Here is a 16077-nt window from a genome sequence, read left to right as displayed (position 1 = left end):
ACCTCTCACACCGCCTGCACTTCATCTCCTAAAACAGCTTCTCCTCTAACCCCTGGACCATATTGTGCGGCGTTCCTCAGGGCTCTGTCCTTGGTCCTCTCCACTTCAATATTCAATATTTGCTCCCTTTTGGTGACATCTGCAGATATGGGGTCAACGTCCACATGTATGCGGATGATACCCAACTCTATCTCTGCCTCCACCCTTGACTCCAGGACCCACTGCTGTCCTGACAGAATGTCTGTCAGACATCAAGTCCTGGATGAGAGCGAACTTTCTTCAGTTGAACGTCAACAAGACTGAGGCTCTCCTGATTGGCTCCTGTCAGCGCCTCCTCACCTCAGGCACTGACAGCATCACCATCCATGGTTGCACACTCCACATTGCTAAGCCAATCCGGAACCTTGGGGTCTTGTTTGACCTTCAACTATCCTTTCTACCACACCATAACCCGCTCCGCCTTCCCCCATCTCCGCAACATCGCCCAGCTCCAACATTGTTCCACCACCGCAGGCCGTCGAAACCCTCATCATTAAATCAAGGCTCGACTATGCAAACTCATTGCTTATCGGCCTCTCCAACTCCTCCCTCCACAGATCATTCAGAACTCTGCAGCCCATGTCCTCTCCTGCACTAGGCTCTGCGACCCTATCACCCCCATCCTTGCCCAACTCTACTGGCTCCCCATCACACAGAGGATACAGTTCAAGCTTCTGGTCCTCACCTTCAAAGTCCTCTGCGGTCTTGCTCACCCCTACTTCTCTGACCACCTAACCCTCAACCATCCTGTTTGCTCACTCCGCTCAGTGGGCTCCACCCTGCTTTATGTCCCCCACCTTGCTCGTCCCACTATTGGCAGGCGGGCCTTCCGCCACTCTGCCCCCACCCTCAGGAACTCCATCTCACAGTCCCTCCACCTTGCCTTCTCCCTTGCCTCCTTCAAGACCCATTTCAAGACCCTCTCTTTGACTGTGCTAATGATCTCCCTGCTTCCATCCCTGCCTCCACCCTCCGCCATCCCGACCCCCAGCTCGGGTCCATAACTCTGTCTGTCCAGCACCTTGGGATATCCTCCAGACTTGAACGGCGCTTTACAATGTTGTTGTGGTGGTGGTGGTGGCAGTGGAAGAGAATTTGTTGTTGGGTTGGCAGTGGGTGAGAGTGTTGTTTGGGTGATAGTGAGAGTGAATAGGGATGACAATGGGAGAGAGTGTCGTTGAAGTGACAGTGGGAGAGTGTTTGTTGTTGGGATGCAGTGGGAGAGAATGTTGTAGGTGTGACAGTGGGAGAGTGAATAGGGGCGATCGTGTGAAAGAGTATTTTGGGAGTGACAATGGGAGATTGTGTTGGGGTGACCAAGGGAATCTGTGTTGTGGTGACAGTTGGAGATTGTTGTTGTGGTGAAATTGATGGAGTATATTGTTCAGTTCAACATAGTAGAGTTTGTTTGGATGACAATGGGGGAGAATGTTGTTGGGAAGACAGTGGTAAAGAATATGTTGGGGTGGCAGTGTGAGAATATTGTTGGGGTGACAGTGGGAGGGAGTGTTGTTGGGAGTGACAGTGGGAGATTTTTGTTGGGGTAACAGAACAAGAGTGTATTATTGGGATAACTGTGGGAGACAGTTTTTTGTTGGGTTGGTCATGGGAGAGTCTTGTTAGCTTGATAGCGGGAGAGAGTTTTGTTGGGGTGGCAGTGGGACATTTTGTTGGGGTGACAATGTGATAGTGTGTTGTGGTGACATTGGGGGGGTGTGTTGTTGGGTTAACACTGTGTTGGTGTGACAGTGGGAGAGTGTGTTGGGGTTACAGTGTCATTGTGGTGACAGTAGGAGATAGTTTGTTGTTGGGTGGAAGTGGGAGACTATTGTAGTGAAATTTGTTGAGGTGATAATGGGGTTTAGTTGGGTTGACAAGAGTAGATGTGTTGGGGTGATAGTGGGAGAGTATATTGGTGTGATAGTGAGAGAGAGACTGTTGTTGGGGTGACAGTGGAAGAAAGTGCTGCTGGGAAGACATTTGGAGAGTGTGTTGGGGTGACATTAGGGGAGAGTGTTTTTTGTGCGACAGTGGTAGATAGTGTTGGGGTATATTTGGAGAGAGAGTGTTGTTGGCATGACAGTGGGAGAGCATTTGTTGTTTGGGTGGCAATGGGAGAGAGTGTTGGTGGGGTGACAGTGGGAGAGTGTTTTATTGGAGTGACAGTAGGAAGGTGTGTTGGGATGACAGTGGTAAAGTGTTGTTGGGGTGACAGTGGGAGAGTGAATAGGAATGACAGTGGGAGAGAGTTTGTTGTTGGGGTAGCAGTGGGAGAGAGTTGTGGTAACAGTGGGAGAGTTGTTGTGGTGACAATGCGCAAGAGTGTTGGTGTGATATTTGGGGAGTGTGTTGTTGGGGTGACAGTGGGAGAGTGTTGGGGTTTCTGTGGGAGAGAGTATTGTTGGGGTGGCAGTGGTAGAGTGTATTAGGGTGACATTAAGGGAGAGTGTTGTTCGGCTGACATTGGTAGAGTTGGTTGGGATGGCATTGGGGGAGTGTCTTGTTCAGGTGACAGTGGTAGAGAATGTGTTGCTGGGATGGCCGTGGGAAAGATATGTTGGGGTGGCAGTGGGAGAGTGCTGTTGGGATGACAGTGGGAGAGTTTGTTTGGGTGACAATGGGAGAGAGTTTGTGTTGGGTTGGCAGTGGGTGAGAGTGTTATTGGGGTGACATGGTAGAGAATGTACTGTTTGGGTGACAGTGGGAGTGTTGTTCAGGTGGCAGTGGTAGAGAATTATTTGTTGGGGTGGCAGTGGGATCATGTTGCTGGGGTGACGTTGGTAGAGAATTTGTTGTTGGGGTAACAGTGGGAGAGTTTGTTGGGGTGACAGTGGGAGACTTTGTTGGGGTGACATTGCGAGTGATGTGTTGTTCAGGTGACAGTAGTTGAGTGTGTTGGAGTGATAGTGGGCAATTGTGTTGGGGTGACAGTAGGAGTGAGTGTTATTTTGTTGACATTGTGAGATAGTGTGTTGTTGGGGTGACATTGGTAATGTGCTTTGTTGGGGTGACAGTGAGAGAGAGTTTGTTGTTGGGGTGACAGTTCAAGAAAGGGTGTAGTTGATATATCAGTAGAAGAGCGTATTGTTAGGGTGACATTGGGAGAGAGAGCATTGATGGATGACAGTGGGAAGAGAGTATTGTTGAGATGACAGTGGGAGAGGGTGTGTTGGTGTAACAGTGGAAGAGTGTATTGTTAGGGTGACAGTGGCAGAGAGTGTGTTGTTGGGGTGACAGTGGAATTGTGTGTTGTTGGGGTGACAGTAGCAGTGGGAGAGTATGTTGGGATAACATTTGGAGAAAATGTGTTGGGGTGACATTGGGAGTGATGTGTTGTTGGAGTGACAGTGGGAGATTGTGTTGGGGTGACAGAAGGAGTGTGTGTTGTTGGAGTGACATTGGAGGATAGAGTGTTATTGGGCTGACAGTGGGATAGAGGATGTTGTTATGACAGTAGGAGAGAGTATTGTTAGGGTGACAGTGGTAGTGTTGTTGGCGTGATAGTGTGAGAGAGTGTTTTGGTGTGACAGTGGAAAGGTGTGTTGTTAGGGTGACTGTGGCAGAGAGTGTGTTGTTGGGGTGACAGTGCCAGAGAGTGTGTTACTGGGGTGACAGTGGAAGAGAGAGTGTTGTGGTGGCAGTGGGAGATTATGTTGGGTTGACAGTGGGAGAGAGTATGTTGGTGTGACAGTAGGAGAGAGTTTGTTGGGGTGACTTTGGAAGTGATTTGTTGTTGGGGTCGCAGTAGCTAAGTGTTGTAGTGACAGTGGGAGAGAGTATTGGGGTGACAGTAGGAGTGAATGTTGTTGTGTTGACATTGGGAGATAGTGTGTTGTTGGGGTGATATTGGGATAGAATGTTTTGTTGGGTGACAGTGGGTGTGAGTGTGTTGTCGAGAATATGAAAGGCGCTATACAAATGTAATTTTGTTGGTGGGATGACCGCGGGAGAGTGTGTTGTTGGGGTGACGGTGGGAGAGAGTGTGTTGTTGGGGTGGCACTGGAAGGCAGGTGTGTGTTTCTGCCGTTGATGAGTGATGGCTGTTGGCTTTTCCCAGGGGTCACCACGGTGCTCACCATGACGACGCTGAGCATCAGTGCCAGGAACTCGCTTCCCAAGGTTGCTTACGCCACCGCCATGGACTGGTTCATCGCGGTCTGCTACGCCTTTGTCTTTTCAGCTCTCATCGAGTTTGCGACAGTGAATTACTTCACCAAGAGGAGCTGGGCTTGGGATGGCAAAAAGGCCATGGAGGCTCAGGACAAGAAGGTGAGAGGTCACAGCCATCACATGACTCCCAGCCCCCCCCCCCCCCCCCCCCGAGATAAGGTATTGATCACAGTTCTGATCAATCATCATCCGTCAATAACAGTGATCAGTTATTTGCAAATTCTGAGCCCTGGACTTAGTATCAAAGAATCATCATAGAATCGAACAAATGGATCAAACATTTCAGGAGGTGGTCACCCCACAGCCACAGAGAGTTCAGAAGGAGAGTGAGTGGGTGACCACCCAGCATGGTAGGAAGAGGGAAGGGCAGCGCAGAAATCCCGTAAGAGTTTGGCATTCTCTGAGAGTGTAGCACTGAGAGTGTGAGCACAGAAGGAGGCCATTCGGCCTATCATGTCTGTGCCGGCTCTTTGGAAATAGCTATCCAATCAATCCCACACCACCAGGCTCTCCCCATAGCCCTGCAAATGTGTCCTCCCCAAATAATTACCTACTTCTCTCTTAAAAGTGGAGTCCTGTAGCTCAGTGGTTAGAGCACTCGCTTTGCAAGTGAGAGACCTGAGTTCAATTCCAGGCAGGTCAGGGCGAAACCTTGGGCAAGTTTCCTTACTCCACACAGAGCCTAATAATAATAATAATCCCTCCAAATCCCCAAACAATAATGGTCATTTTCAATCTACGACTGTTTGTGGGACATTGCTGTGCGCAATTGGCTGCCGCGTTCGCCCACAAATATACAGTCAATTCACTTTACAGTGTGTTCTGTGCAGCGCTTTGGGACGTCCTCCCGACGTGAAAAGCGCTATATCAAATGCAAGGATTATTATTATTATATTATTATTATCGCATCAGCTTCCACCACCGTTTCAGGCAATGCATTCTAGATCCAAACAACTTGTGTGAAAAACATTCTCCTCATCTTCCCTCTATTTCTTTTAACACCTATTTTAAATCTGTTGCATTAGTTTACTGACCCACCCACCAGTGGAAATAGTTTCTCCTTGTTCACCCTTTTGAATCCCCTCATGATTTTAAAAGCTTCTATTAAGTCCCTCATTCCAGGTACCATCCTGGTAAATCTCCTTTGCATCCTCTCCAATGGTTTGTTATCCTTCCTAAAGTGTGGTGCGCAAAACTGAACACAGTGTTATAGCTGAGGCCTAACCAATGTTTAATAAAGTAACTCCATAGGGTACTGCCTGACACTGCCTCACACTGCCCGGCACTACCAGTCACTGTTTTTGTTTTGGTCAGCTGGGTATCTGTCACATGTGAAAACCCTTCTCCATGCTTAAGAGTATCCAAAGCTAATTGAGATTTCCATGCATCCCAACTGCTCATGGAAATTCGAGAGGTAGATTGTTGGAATGGGATCCGCATTCTCTCTCTCCGTGGAGGCACCCACTTAATTCCAGAATATATTATGCGCAAGTTCGCAAGAGCCAAGGCTTGGGGGAACCCCAGAATGTGCGTTGTGATAACTGCTGGAGTTTAACCAGCTAAAGCCGCATTGATATTGCTTGGCAAGCTTTCGCATAGCTTATCCAGCAACGACCACCTACTCATTGGGTCTTTAGCTTGCAGGGTTAACAGGAGCTGAGTGGGATGATCCCCTGTCCCCAGTAATTGGTCTGCCCTTCTAGGTCCTGCCGATATCCAGACTGGCTGTGCTGTCATCAGCAGTACCCTGGAATACTGCAGACCCATCTGGCTAAGAAACCAGACTAGAGACTGTTACAGAGGATTAGTTTGATTCTGACGTACCCAACTCTACCTTTCCTCTTCTACCCTCAACTCCACGACCACTGATGTCCTGACAGCTGTCTGTCTGACATCGAGTCCTAGACGAGAGACAACTTTCTTCAGCTCAATGTGCGCAAAACTGAGGCCCTCCTGATTGGCTCAAATCAGCGCCTCCGCACCTCAGGCGCTGACAGCATCAGCATCCAAGGCCGCACTCTCCACCTCTCAAAGCCGGTCAGGAACCTCGGGGTTCTGTTCGACCCTGAGCTGTCCTTTCTTCCTCATATCCGCGCCACAACTGGCACCACCTTCCATCACCTCCGAAACATAGCCAGACTACGGCACTACCTCACCCCTCACGCGGCTGAAATACTGGTCCACGCCTTTATCACCTCAAGGCTGGACTATGGGAACTCTTTCCTCATCGGCCTTCCCGGCCCTCCCTCCACACTGCAGGTCATTCAGAACTCTGCAGCTCGTGTGCTGTCCCGCACCAGACACCGCGCCCACATCACTCCCACCCTCACTCGCCTCCACTGGCTTCCCATCCCCTAGAAGATCGAATTCAAGATCCTCATCCTCACCTACAAGGCCATTCACGGCCTTGCACCCTCCTACCTCTCTGACCTACTATCCCCCTACTTGCCTGCCCGTACCCTCCGTTCCTCTGGCTCCGGTCTGCTCCACATCCCCCGCCCTAACCGCCCTACTATCGGTGGCCGGGCCTTCAGCCTCTCAGCCCCGAGGCTCAGGAACTCCATCCCCCAGTGCCTTCGCCGCTTCCTCCCTTTCCTCCTTCAAGGCCGGTCTCAAGACCTTTCTCTTTGACCGTGCCTTCAGCTCCCCTCTCAACTCTCTACCCCCTCCTCGTTCCCTCCCTTCCCTCCCTTCCTCGCTCCCTCTCTTCCCTCCCCTCACCTTGCCCATTTCCCCCCTGCTTGGGTCCTGACCCAATTGTCCAGCGCCTTGGGACGTCCTCCTGCCGTGAAAGGCACATAAATGCAATCTTGTTGTTGTTCTAGTCAAACATGTCACCTTGGAGCCAGTTCAGCCTCAAGGAGACCCCGCTTATCTCCAACTACTGCCTGTCACTGCCTCACACTGCCTGGCACCACCCTAATCCCAAGGAAAATAGTCAATAGTTGGTCTCTGACTATCACTACATGTCAGATTATGTGTCAGATTATATGATCGCGTGTCACTAACATTACCTGCTTGATCTCTAAATCAATTATTTTGTGTAGAAAAGAGAGCCGGTGATTCTCACCAAGAAGACAAACAACACGTATAACATTGTGGGAACCACCTACACCCTGAATATCAGCAAGCCCCCGGCATTGGCCACCATCGCTAACAGTGCCACCAGCCAGCCCTTCCCCCGCCTGGATGACAGGTTGCTGGACTGCAAGAAAACCTACAACAGCGTCAGTAAAGTGGATAAAATGTCCCGAGTCCTATTCCCTGTCCTTTTTGCCATTTTCAATTTGGTTTATTGGGCAACATATGTGAATAGGGAACCGATTATAAAAGGCATGATCCCACAAAAATAGACTCTTTCCCCAGGGACATGTCCAGATATGTGTAGTGTTTTTTTAAGGGATCTGTGAAGTATTGCAAGGAATGTGTCAATCCATCGTGTAACTTTTACTGCGGTTGTATTCTTAAACTGTTTGCATGCTACTCTCTGCAGTGTGTCTGAGTCAGGCTGCTCACTGCAGATCACTCACCTTCTGTCCCTCGGTAACCGCCTCACAACCTGACAAACACAACATCAAAGGTCAGTTTAGAAGAAGAAGGTCCTTCAAGCTTCATCTCATCACCCCCACAGTCTCCGTCCAATCTTCCTGCATCACAGTGTCAACTTCCTGGTAACTATTCCAGACACTGATTGTCTTTTGTGTAAAGAAAATCTTCCTGAAATTCCCTCTACAACTCTAACATCTCCTCAGTCCTCTTATTCTCCTGTTTTGATGCATCCTAATGTATTGATCTAGGTTTACCGTTTCAATTCCATTTAAAATATTATACACCCATAATGAGGTCCCCTCTGAGTTGTCTTCTCCCAGGACAGAAGAGCCCTACTTTCTATCACTTTCCACCTCACTGAGCATCACTCTCCACCTCATTGAGCCAGTGCACAATCTCCATGTCTGTTTGAATCTCAACTGTCCTTTAAACCCTTTATTTGTGCCCTGACCCATTCAGCTTTCCTCCAGTCCACAACTTTGCCACCTTTATCATGCCTAATTTGTCTAAGCAGTGCTCACACCTCATTCCTCTAACACTAACTATCATCCTTGTTGCTCTACTCTGCACTGCCTGGGAAGCTCTTTACGTCACAGTGACAAGAGTTGTCTGTAGTCTTGAAGGTGCAGCCTGAACAGACATTATTTGTCTGTGGGTGATGCCTGGGGATCTGAATTCAACTGAAAGCAACACAATCCAGCCTTGTTTATTGCTGCCTCACACTGTTTAACCTAGTGAGCGATGAGACAAATGACACCCCCTAGATCTGTTTCAGCTTCCCTATTGGTAAGTTGTATCCCATCCATGGAGGGCTTTCAACTTCCCTATAGGCAAGTTCTATCCTGTCCATGGTAAAATGGGCAGACATGTGGCAGATGAAGTTTAATGTGGAGAAATGCGAACTGATGCATTTTGGAAGGACCAATGAGGAGTGTCAGTATAAGCTAGATGGTAGAATCTTAAAGGGGGTGTAGGAACAAAGAGACCTGAGGGGGTCATACATGTAAATATTTGAAGGTAGCAGGACAGATAGATACAGCTGTTAAAAAAGCATACAGGATACAGGGGTTTATAAATAGGGGCATAGAAACAGTCAGTAAGTTGTGATGAATCTTTATAAAACATTGGTTAGGCCTCAGCTAGAGTATTGTGTTCAGTTCCAGGCAACACACCTTAGGAAGGGTATCAAGGAATGAGGGACTTCAGTAATCAGGAGAGGCTAGAAAAGCTCAGATTATTCTCATTGGAGCAGAGAAGGTTAAGAGGACACTTAATAGATGTTTTCAAAGTTATGAGGGGATTCAATGTGTTAAACAAGGAGAAACTATTTCCACAGTGGGTCGGTAACCCGAGGACACTAATTTAAAATAGTGAGGAGAAATTTTTCCACGCAGCAAGTTGTTAGGATCTGGAATGCATTGCCTGAAAGACTGGTGGAAGCTGATTCAATAACAACTTTTAAGAGAGAAGTAGATAAATATTTGGGGAGGACAAGTTTGTAGGGCTGTGGTGAGAGAGCCGGGGAGTGGAATTGATTTGGAAGCTCTTTTCAAAGAGCCGACATAGACACGATGGGCCGAATGGCCTCCTTCTGCGCTGTATAATTCTATGATTCTATGACTTGTGTTTCCTCGCTGCTATATTGTGACCTCATTGCCTAAAAAAACACACCCCCTGCTTCCTTCCCTTCACCCAATTGTGAATCGACATCTGTGTCTTGCCCTCAATACCCAGTGTCCACAGCCCATGAAGGTGTCTTTCATGTGATACTTTGTCAAACACCTTTTGGAAGTCTAGATATACTACATCAAATGGTCAATTTGATGCAGTTAATTTGATGCAATCAGTTTGGGCCGTCACCTCCTCAAAAAAGTCGATGAGATTGGTTAGACAATCTTTATGAGCCCTTCCTGAATGTGAGTTAACTTTCTGCAGTTGAATGTTGACAACTGCAAGACCGAGAACCTCCTGCTTGGTTCCCGTCAGGACCTTCTCACCACAGGCTCTGATAGCATCAATCTAACTGGATGCACACTTCACCTCACTGAGTATCACTCTCCACCTCACTGAGCCTCACTCTCTACCTCACTGAGTATCACTCTCCCCCTCTCTGAGCCTCACTCTCCACCTCACTGTGTGTCACTCTCCATCTCACTGACCAGTGCACAACCTCCGTGTGTCTGTTTGACTCTCAACTGTCCTTTAGACGCTACATTCATGCCCTGACCCATTCAGCTTTCCTCCACTCCGCAACATTTCCACCCTTATCATGTCCACCTCTGCCACTCCCTCTTCCCTCGGGATGCTGTGCCCATTATCCATGCTTTCATCACATCCAGGCTAGACTGTGGCAACTCTCTGCTCATTGGACTTGCCAACTCTTCCTTCCACAAGCTACCTAAAGCTCTGCATCTTGTGTTCTCTCCTGTACTAGGCTCCACAAGCCTATCGCTTTCATCTTCACCCAGATCCACTGGCTTATTTTCCTTCAGTAGAATTTTGTTTTCTAGTAGAAGATCCTCATCTTAACCATTAATTCCCTCCATAGTCTTGTTCCATCTCTGCACCATTTCAAACCCTACAAATCCGGTCCCTCCCAGTGGGTACTGGCTTGTTTCATGTTCCCATGCCCCACGCAGCCCACCATTAGTGGTCAGGCTTTCAGCCTGGAGCTTCATTCTGGATTTTCTTTGACTCCTGCCTTCCCTCACCTCCTTCAAGGTTCACCTTAAGACTTTACTCTTTAGCGTGTTTGGTCATTTCCCCCCCCCCTCCCCCCACCCACCACATCTCCACCCCAGCTCAGGGGAAAACCTTAGACGGCTCAGCACTTTCGGACATCCTCCCAACGTGAAAGGTGTTATATAAATTTGTAACCAGTGTTGGCTGTCAATTATTAGATTATTTTTATATAGGTGAACCTCCACTTTGTTTCTGATGATTAACTCAATCTGGTTTCCTATTATTGAAGTCAAGCTAATGGTTGCCAGGTTTACTTTTGTCACCTTTTTTGAATATGGGAAAAACATCTGTTGATTCCAGTCTGTTGGAACTTCCCCAGTCCTGACTGACTATCATGAATTTCAGAGCGTGGGCCAGAAAGGCTAAGGCCCAACCACTGATGGGTAAGGTGTCATGTCAGATGAAGTATAATATAGGGAAGTGTGAGGTGGCAAAACAGTAGAGCAGATTATTTTTTAGAAGGGGAGAGACGAGATAGTGTTAGCGTTCAGAGGGACTTGGGTGTCCTTGTACACCAGTCACAAAAAGTTAGTTTGCAGCTACAGCAAGTGATTAGGAAGCTAACGGTATGTTGGCATTTGTTACAAAAGGATTAGAATATAAGAGTAGGGAAGTCTTACTGCAGCTGTACAGGACCCTGGTGAGACCGCACCGAGAGTATTGTGTGCAGTTTGGGTCTCCTTATTTAAGAAAGGATGTACTTGCCTTGGAGGGGGTACAACCTGGGTTCACTAGGTTGGTACCAGGGCTGAGGGGGATGAGTTATGAGGATAGGTTGAGCAATTTAGGCCTATATTCTCCAGAATATAGAAGAATGAGAGGTGATCGTATAGAAACCTATAAGATTATTAAGGGGCACAACAGAATAGATAGTGGGAGACGTTTTCCCTGGTTGGAGAAACTATAACCAGGGGTCACAGTCTTAAAATTAGGGGTAAGCCCTTTCGCACTGAGTTGAGGAAAAACTTCTTCACTCAGAGGACAGTGAGTTTATGGAATTCTCTACCTCAAAGGGCTGTAGATGCTCAGTCCTTGAACATAGTCAAGACTGAGTTTGATAGATTTCTTGTGGATAAAGGGATTAAGGGATATGAGGATAAGGCGGGCAAGTGGGGTTAGAATAGATCAGCCGTGATCTTATTGAATGGCGGGGCAGGCTAGAGGGGCTGAATGGCCTACTCCTGCTCCTAATTCTTATGTTCTTATGTTCAGGGCCGTCCACACTGAGCCTCATTTACCCATATTCCTGGCTCTGCAACCCCAAAACCCAATTCTTGCCAGGCTCCATTGTCTCCCATTTGAAGATCCTCACATTCAAATCACTTTACTCCTGGGCACATCCCTACCTCTCGAATCTGCTCCCACTCCAATACAATCCATCTTCGCTCAGCTGGCTCAGAACTGTGCACACCCCTTGTCTTCCTCCGCTCCACCAAATTTCTGGAACTCCCAGCATCAATTCTTCTATCTTGCCTCCTCTTTGGCCATCCTCAAATCACACCTGAAGACTTTTCTTTTTTGACTGTCCCTTCTGTCACCTTCCCTCCCTATCCAGCCCAGCAGGTAACCAGCTCCAGCCCAGCAGGTGTTGTAGCACTTTATGTTGCTGCCCTACATGAAGGATGCTGTATGAATGCAAGCTGTTATGTACAAACAGAACTATCCATACTGAGCCTTTCTGTACACACGGAGGGACTGTACACACACAGGAACTGCACACACACACACAGGCACTGTACACACACAGGCACTGTACACACAATCATTGCATACAGTCACTATACACAAGGTCACTGAACACACACACTGTACATACAAAGCCACTGTACACATGCAGTGACTGCACATACGCAGTGACTGTAAACACACAGGCACTGTACACACACAGGCACTATACACATACACTATACACTGCACAATCCGGCACTGTAAATACAGGAACTGCACACACAGGCACTGCACACACAAAGGCACAGTACAAATAGGCACTACATACAGTGACTACTCACACAGTCCTTGCACACACACATGCACTGTACATACAGGCACTGTACACCCACAGGTACTGTACATACACAGGCACTGTACAAACAAAGTCATTGTACACACAATCACTGCACATATGTTTACTGCAGACACACACACACAGGCACTGTACACACAGGCATTACGCACTCACATGCATTGTACACACACATGCACTGTACAAACAATCACTGCACACCCAGGCACTGTGCACACACAGGCACTGTACACACGCGTGCACTGTACAAACAGGCACTGCGCAATCAGGCATTGCCCAAACAGGCACTGCACACAGAGTTACTGTATATACAGGCACTGCAAACACACAGGCGCTGTACACAGATACTGTGAATACAGTCACTGCACACACAGGCACTGTATACATACAGGCACTATACACACAGGCACTGTATAAATAGGCATTGCACACACACAGTCACAGCACCCACATGCATTGCACAAACAGGCACTGTAAACACACAGACACTGTACACACAAAGTAACTGCACACACAGGCAATGCACACACAAAGGTGCTATGCAAATAGGCACTGCACACACAATCACAATACACACAGTCACTTCACATGCACTGCACACATAGGCATTTTGCACACACAAGCACTATACTCACACAGTCACTGCACACACAGGAACTGTACACAGACTATTGTACACACAGTCACTCTACACACACAGTCACTTTACACACAGGCACTGCACACACAGTCACTGTACATATCACAGGCAATACATCTGCACATGCACAGTACAAACAGTCACTGCACACAGGCAATGTGGAGTCCTGTAGCTCAGTGGTTAGAGCACTCGCTTTGCAAGTGAGAGACCTGAGTTCAATCCCCGGCAGGTCAGGGCCAAACCTCGGGCAAGTTTCCTTACTCCACACAGAGCCTAATAATAATCCCTCCAAAACAAAACAATAATAAATTGGTCATTTTCAATCCTCGACTGTTTGTGGGACATTGCTGTGCGCAATTGGCTGCCGCGTTCGCCCACAAATATACAGTCAATTCACTTTACAGTCTATTCTGTGAAGCGCTTTGGGATGTCCTCCCGACGTGAAAAGCGCTATATCAAATGCAAGGATTATTATTATTATTATTATTATTATAATGTATGCACATAGTCACTGCAAACACTCAGGCACTATGTACATACACAGGGCAACTGCACACATACAGGCACTGTTCAAACAAGCACTGTACACACACAATCACTGTATCACCATAGACTGCACAATCACAGGTACCGTACACACAGTTACTATACACATGCAGGCATTGTACACATGGGCACTGCAGACAAACAGGCACTACACACAGGCACTATACATACTGAAACCATACACACACAGACACCGTACACACACAGGCACTATACACACAGGTACTGCTCACAGAGGCACTGTGCACAAACAGGCACAGTACACACAGGAAAACTACAATCATTGCAAACAAGGGCAATGTACACAAACAGTCACAGTACACACTGGCACAGTACACACAAGCATTGTACACACAGGCACTGTGCACACACAGGCACCGTACATATACAGGAACTGTACACACGCAGTCAGTTCGCGCACACAATCACTACACACAGAAACTACACACACACAGGGAATGTACAGATACAGGCACTGTGCACACAGGCACTGCACACACATGCATTGTACAAAAATGCACTGCATATATAGGCACTGTAAAACAACAACAGAAAAATTACATTTATAGAGCACCTTTCACGTCGGGAGGACATCCCAAGGTGCTGCACAGTCAGGGGTCAGGACCCGAGCATGGGGGAGGGTGAGGTAGGGGTGACGGAAGGCAGAGAGGTGGGAGGGCGACTGAAGGCACGATCGAAGAGGAGGGTCTTGAGACCGGCCTTGAAGGAGGCAAGGGAGGAAGCGAGGCCAAGGGACCATGGTTCCAGAGTTCCAGAGTGTGGGGGCAGAGAGGCTGAAAGCTCGGACACCGATGGGAGGGCAGGTCGGGCGGGAGACATGGAGCAGACCGGAGCGAGCGGGCAGGTTGGTAGGGAGTCAGCAGGTCAGAGAGGTAGGAGGGGGGGAGGCCATGGATGGCCTTGAAAGTGAGGACGAGGATCTTGAACTCGATCCTCTGGGGGATGAGGAGTCAGTGGAGTCGGGCGAGGGTGGGCGTGATGGGGTCGCGGAGCCTGGTGTGTGAGAGTACAGGAGTGGCAGAGTTTTGGATGATCTGCAGTTTGTGAAGGGAAGAGTTGGGAAGGCCGATTAGGAGGGAGTTTCCGTAATCGAGCTTTGAGGTGACGAATGCGTGGGTGAGGGTTTGGGCAGCCTGAGGGGTGAGGCAGTGGCGGAGTCTGGCAATGTTGCGGAGGTGGTGGTAGGCAGTGCCGGTCATGGTACGGATGTGGGGGAGAAAGGACAGTTCAGGATCAAACAAGACACCGGTTCCTGACTGGCTCAGTGAGGTCGAGTGTGCAGCCATGGAGGCTGATGCTGCCGAGGACAGAGCCCTGAGGAACGCCACATGAGGAGCTGGAGGAGAAGCCGTTTCCTGAGATAAAGTGGAGGTGGTGTGAGAGGTAGGACCTGAACCATCAAGAACAGAACCTTGGAGGTTGAAGTGGGAGGAGAGGCAGTGGAGGAGGTTTGAAAGGTCAAAAGCGGCGGAAAGGTCGAGGAGGATGAGGAGGCATAGGGAGCCCTGGTCACACGTGGTCAGGATGTTATTTGTGACCTTGACCAGAGCAGTTTCCGTGCTGTGAACCAGCGTGAGGTTCGGGAATAGGAGGCAGTCCGGGAGGTGAGGGGGCAAGGTTGTCAAGTTTGGTGGAGAGGCTGCTGTGGAAGAGAGTCAATAACAACAACAACAAGATTACATTTGTATAGTACCTTTCACATCGGGAGGACGTCCCAAGGAGCTGGACAGAGTACAGCATTTCAGACCCGAGCTGGGGTTGGGGGGGTAAAGGTAAGAGTCAGTGCAGAAGTACATTTAACGTGAGTACACACACACAGACATTGCAAATCCAGTCACTTTACACACAGGCACTGTACACACCCAAGCACTGTATACACGTAGTCACTGTACACACAGTCACTGTACACACAAGCACTGTTCACAAACAATCAATGTATACACACAGAATGTACACCCACAGACACTGTACACACACAGGTACTTTAAACATAGGCCCTGTACACACACAGGTGCTGTACACAGCGTCACAGTGCATACTGGCACAGTACACACAGGCACTGTACACACAGACTCTATGCATACAGTCACTGTACACACACTGGCACTGCACACACACACACACACTACAAAGAGACAGTGCACACATAGGCTCTATTCACACAGTCACAGCACACACATTCGCTGTGCATACACAGAAACCATACACACAGTCACTTCACACACACAATCACTGCACCCACACAGGCACTCTATACTCAGTCATTGTACACACAGGCGTTGTACACAAACAGTCACTATACACACAGGCAATGTACACACACAAGCACTGTATACACATAGTCACT

General features: G+C 48.4%; 1 protein-coding gene across 2 annotated transcripts in view; it reads left to right on the top strand.

The window, feature by feature from the left end:
• The window catches only part of gabra3 (gamma-aminobutyric acid type A receptor subunit alpha3), a 65011-nt gene extending 57449 nt beyond the window's left edge, over positions 1-7562 (top strand). For both annotated transcript variants that reach the window (XM_042340582.1, XM_042340581.1), the window contains 2 exons: positions 4097-4308; positions 7257-7562. In XM_042340582.1, coding sequence (XP_042196516.1) covers positions 4097-4308; positions 7257-7562 — 518 coding nt within the window. The remainder of the gene's footprint in view (positions 1-4096; positions 4309-7256) is intronic.
• The last annotated feature ends 8515 nt before the right edge of the window (positions 7563-16077 follow it).

This window comes from Callorhinchus milii, unplaced genomic scaffold (assembly GCF_018977255.1).
Source record: "Callorhinchus milii isolate IMCB2004 unplaced genomic scaffold, IMCB_Cmil_1.0 Scaffold15, whole genome shotgun sequence".
NCBI classification, from domain to species: Eukaryota; Metazoa; Chordata; class Chondrichthyes; order Chimaeriformes; family Callorhinchidae; genus Callorhinchus; species Callorhinchus milii.
Note: the sequence above shows the minus strand (reverse complement) of the source record. Positions and strands in the feature narration are given on the sequence as shown.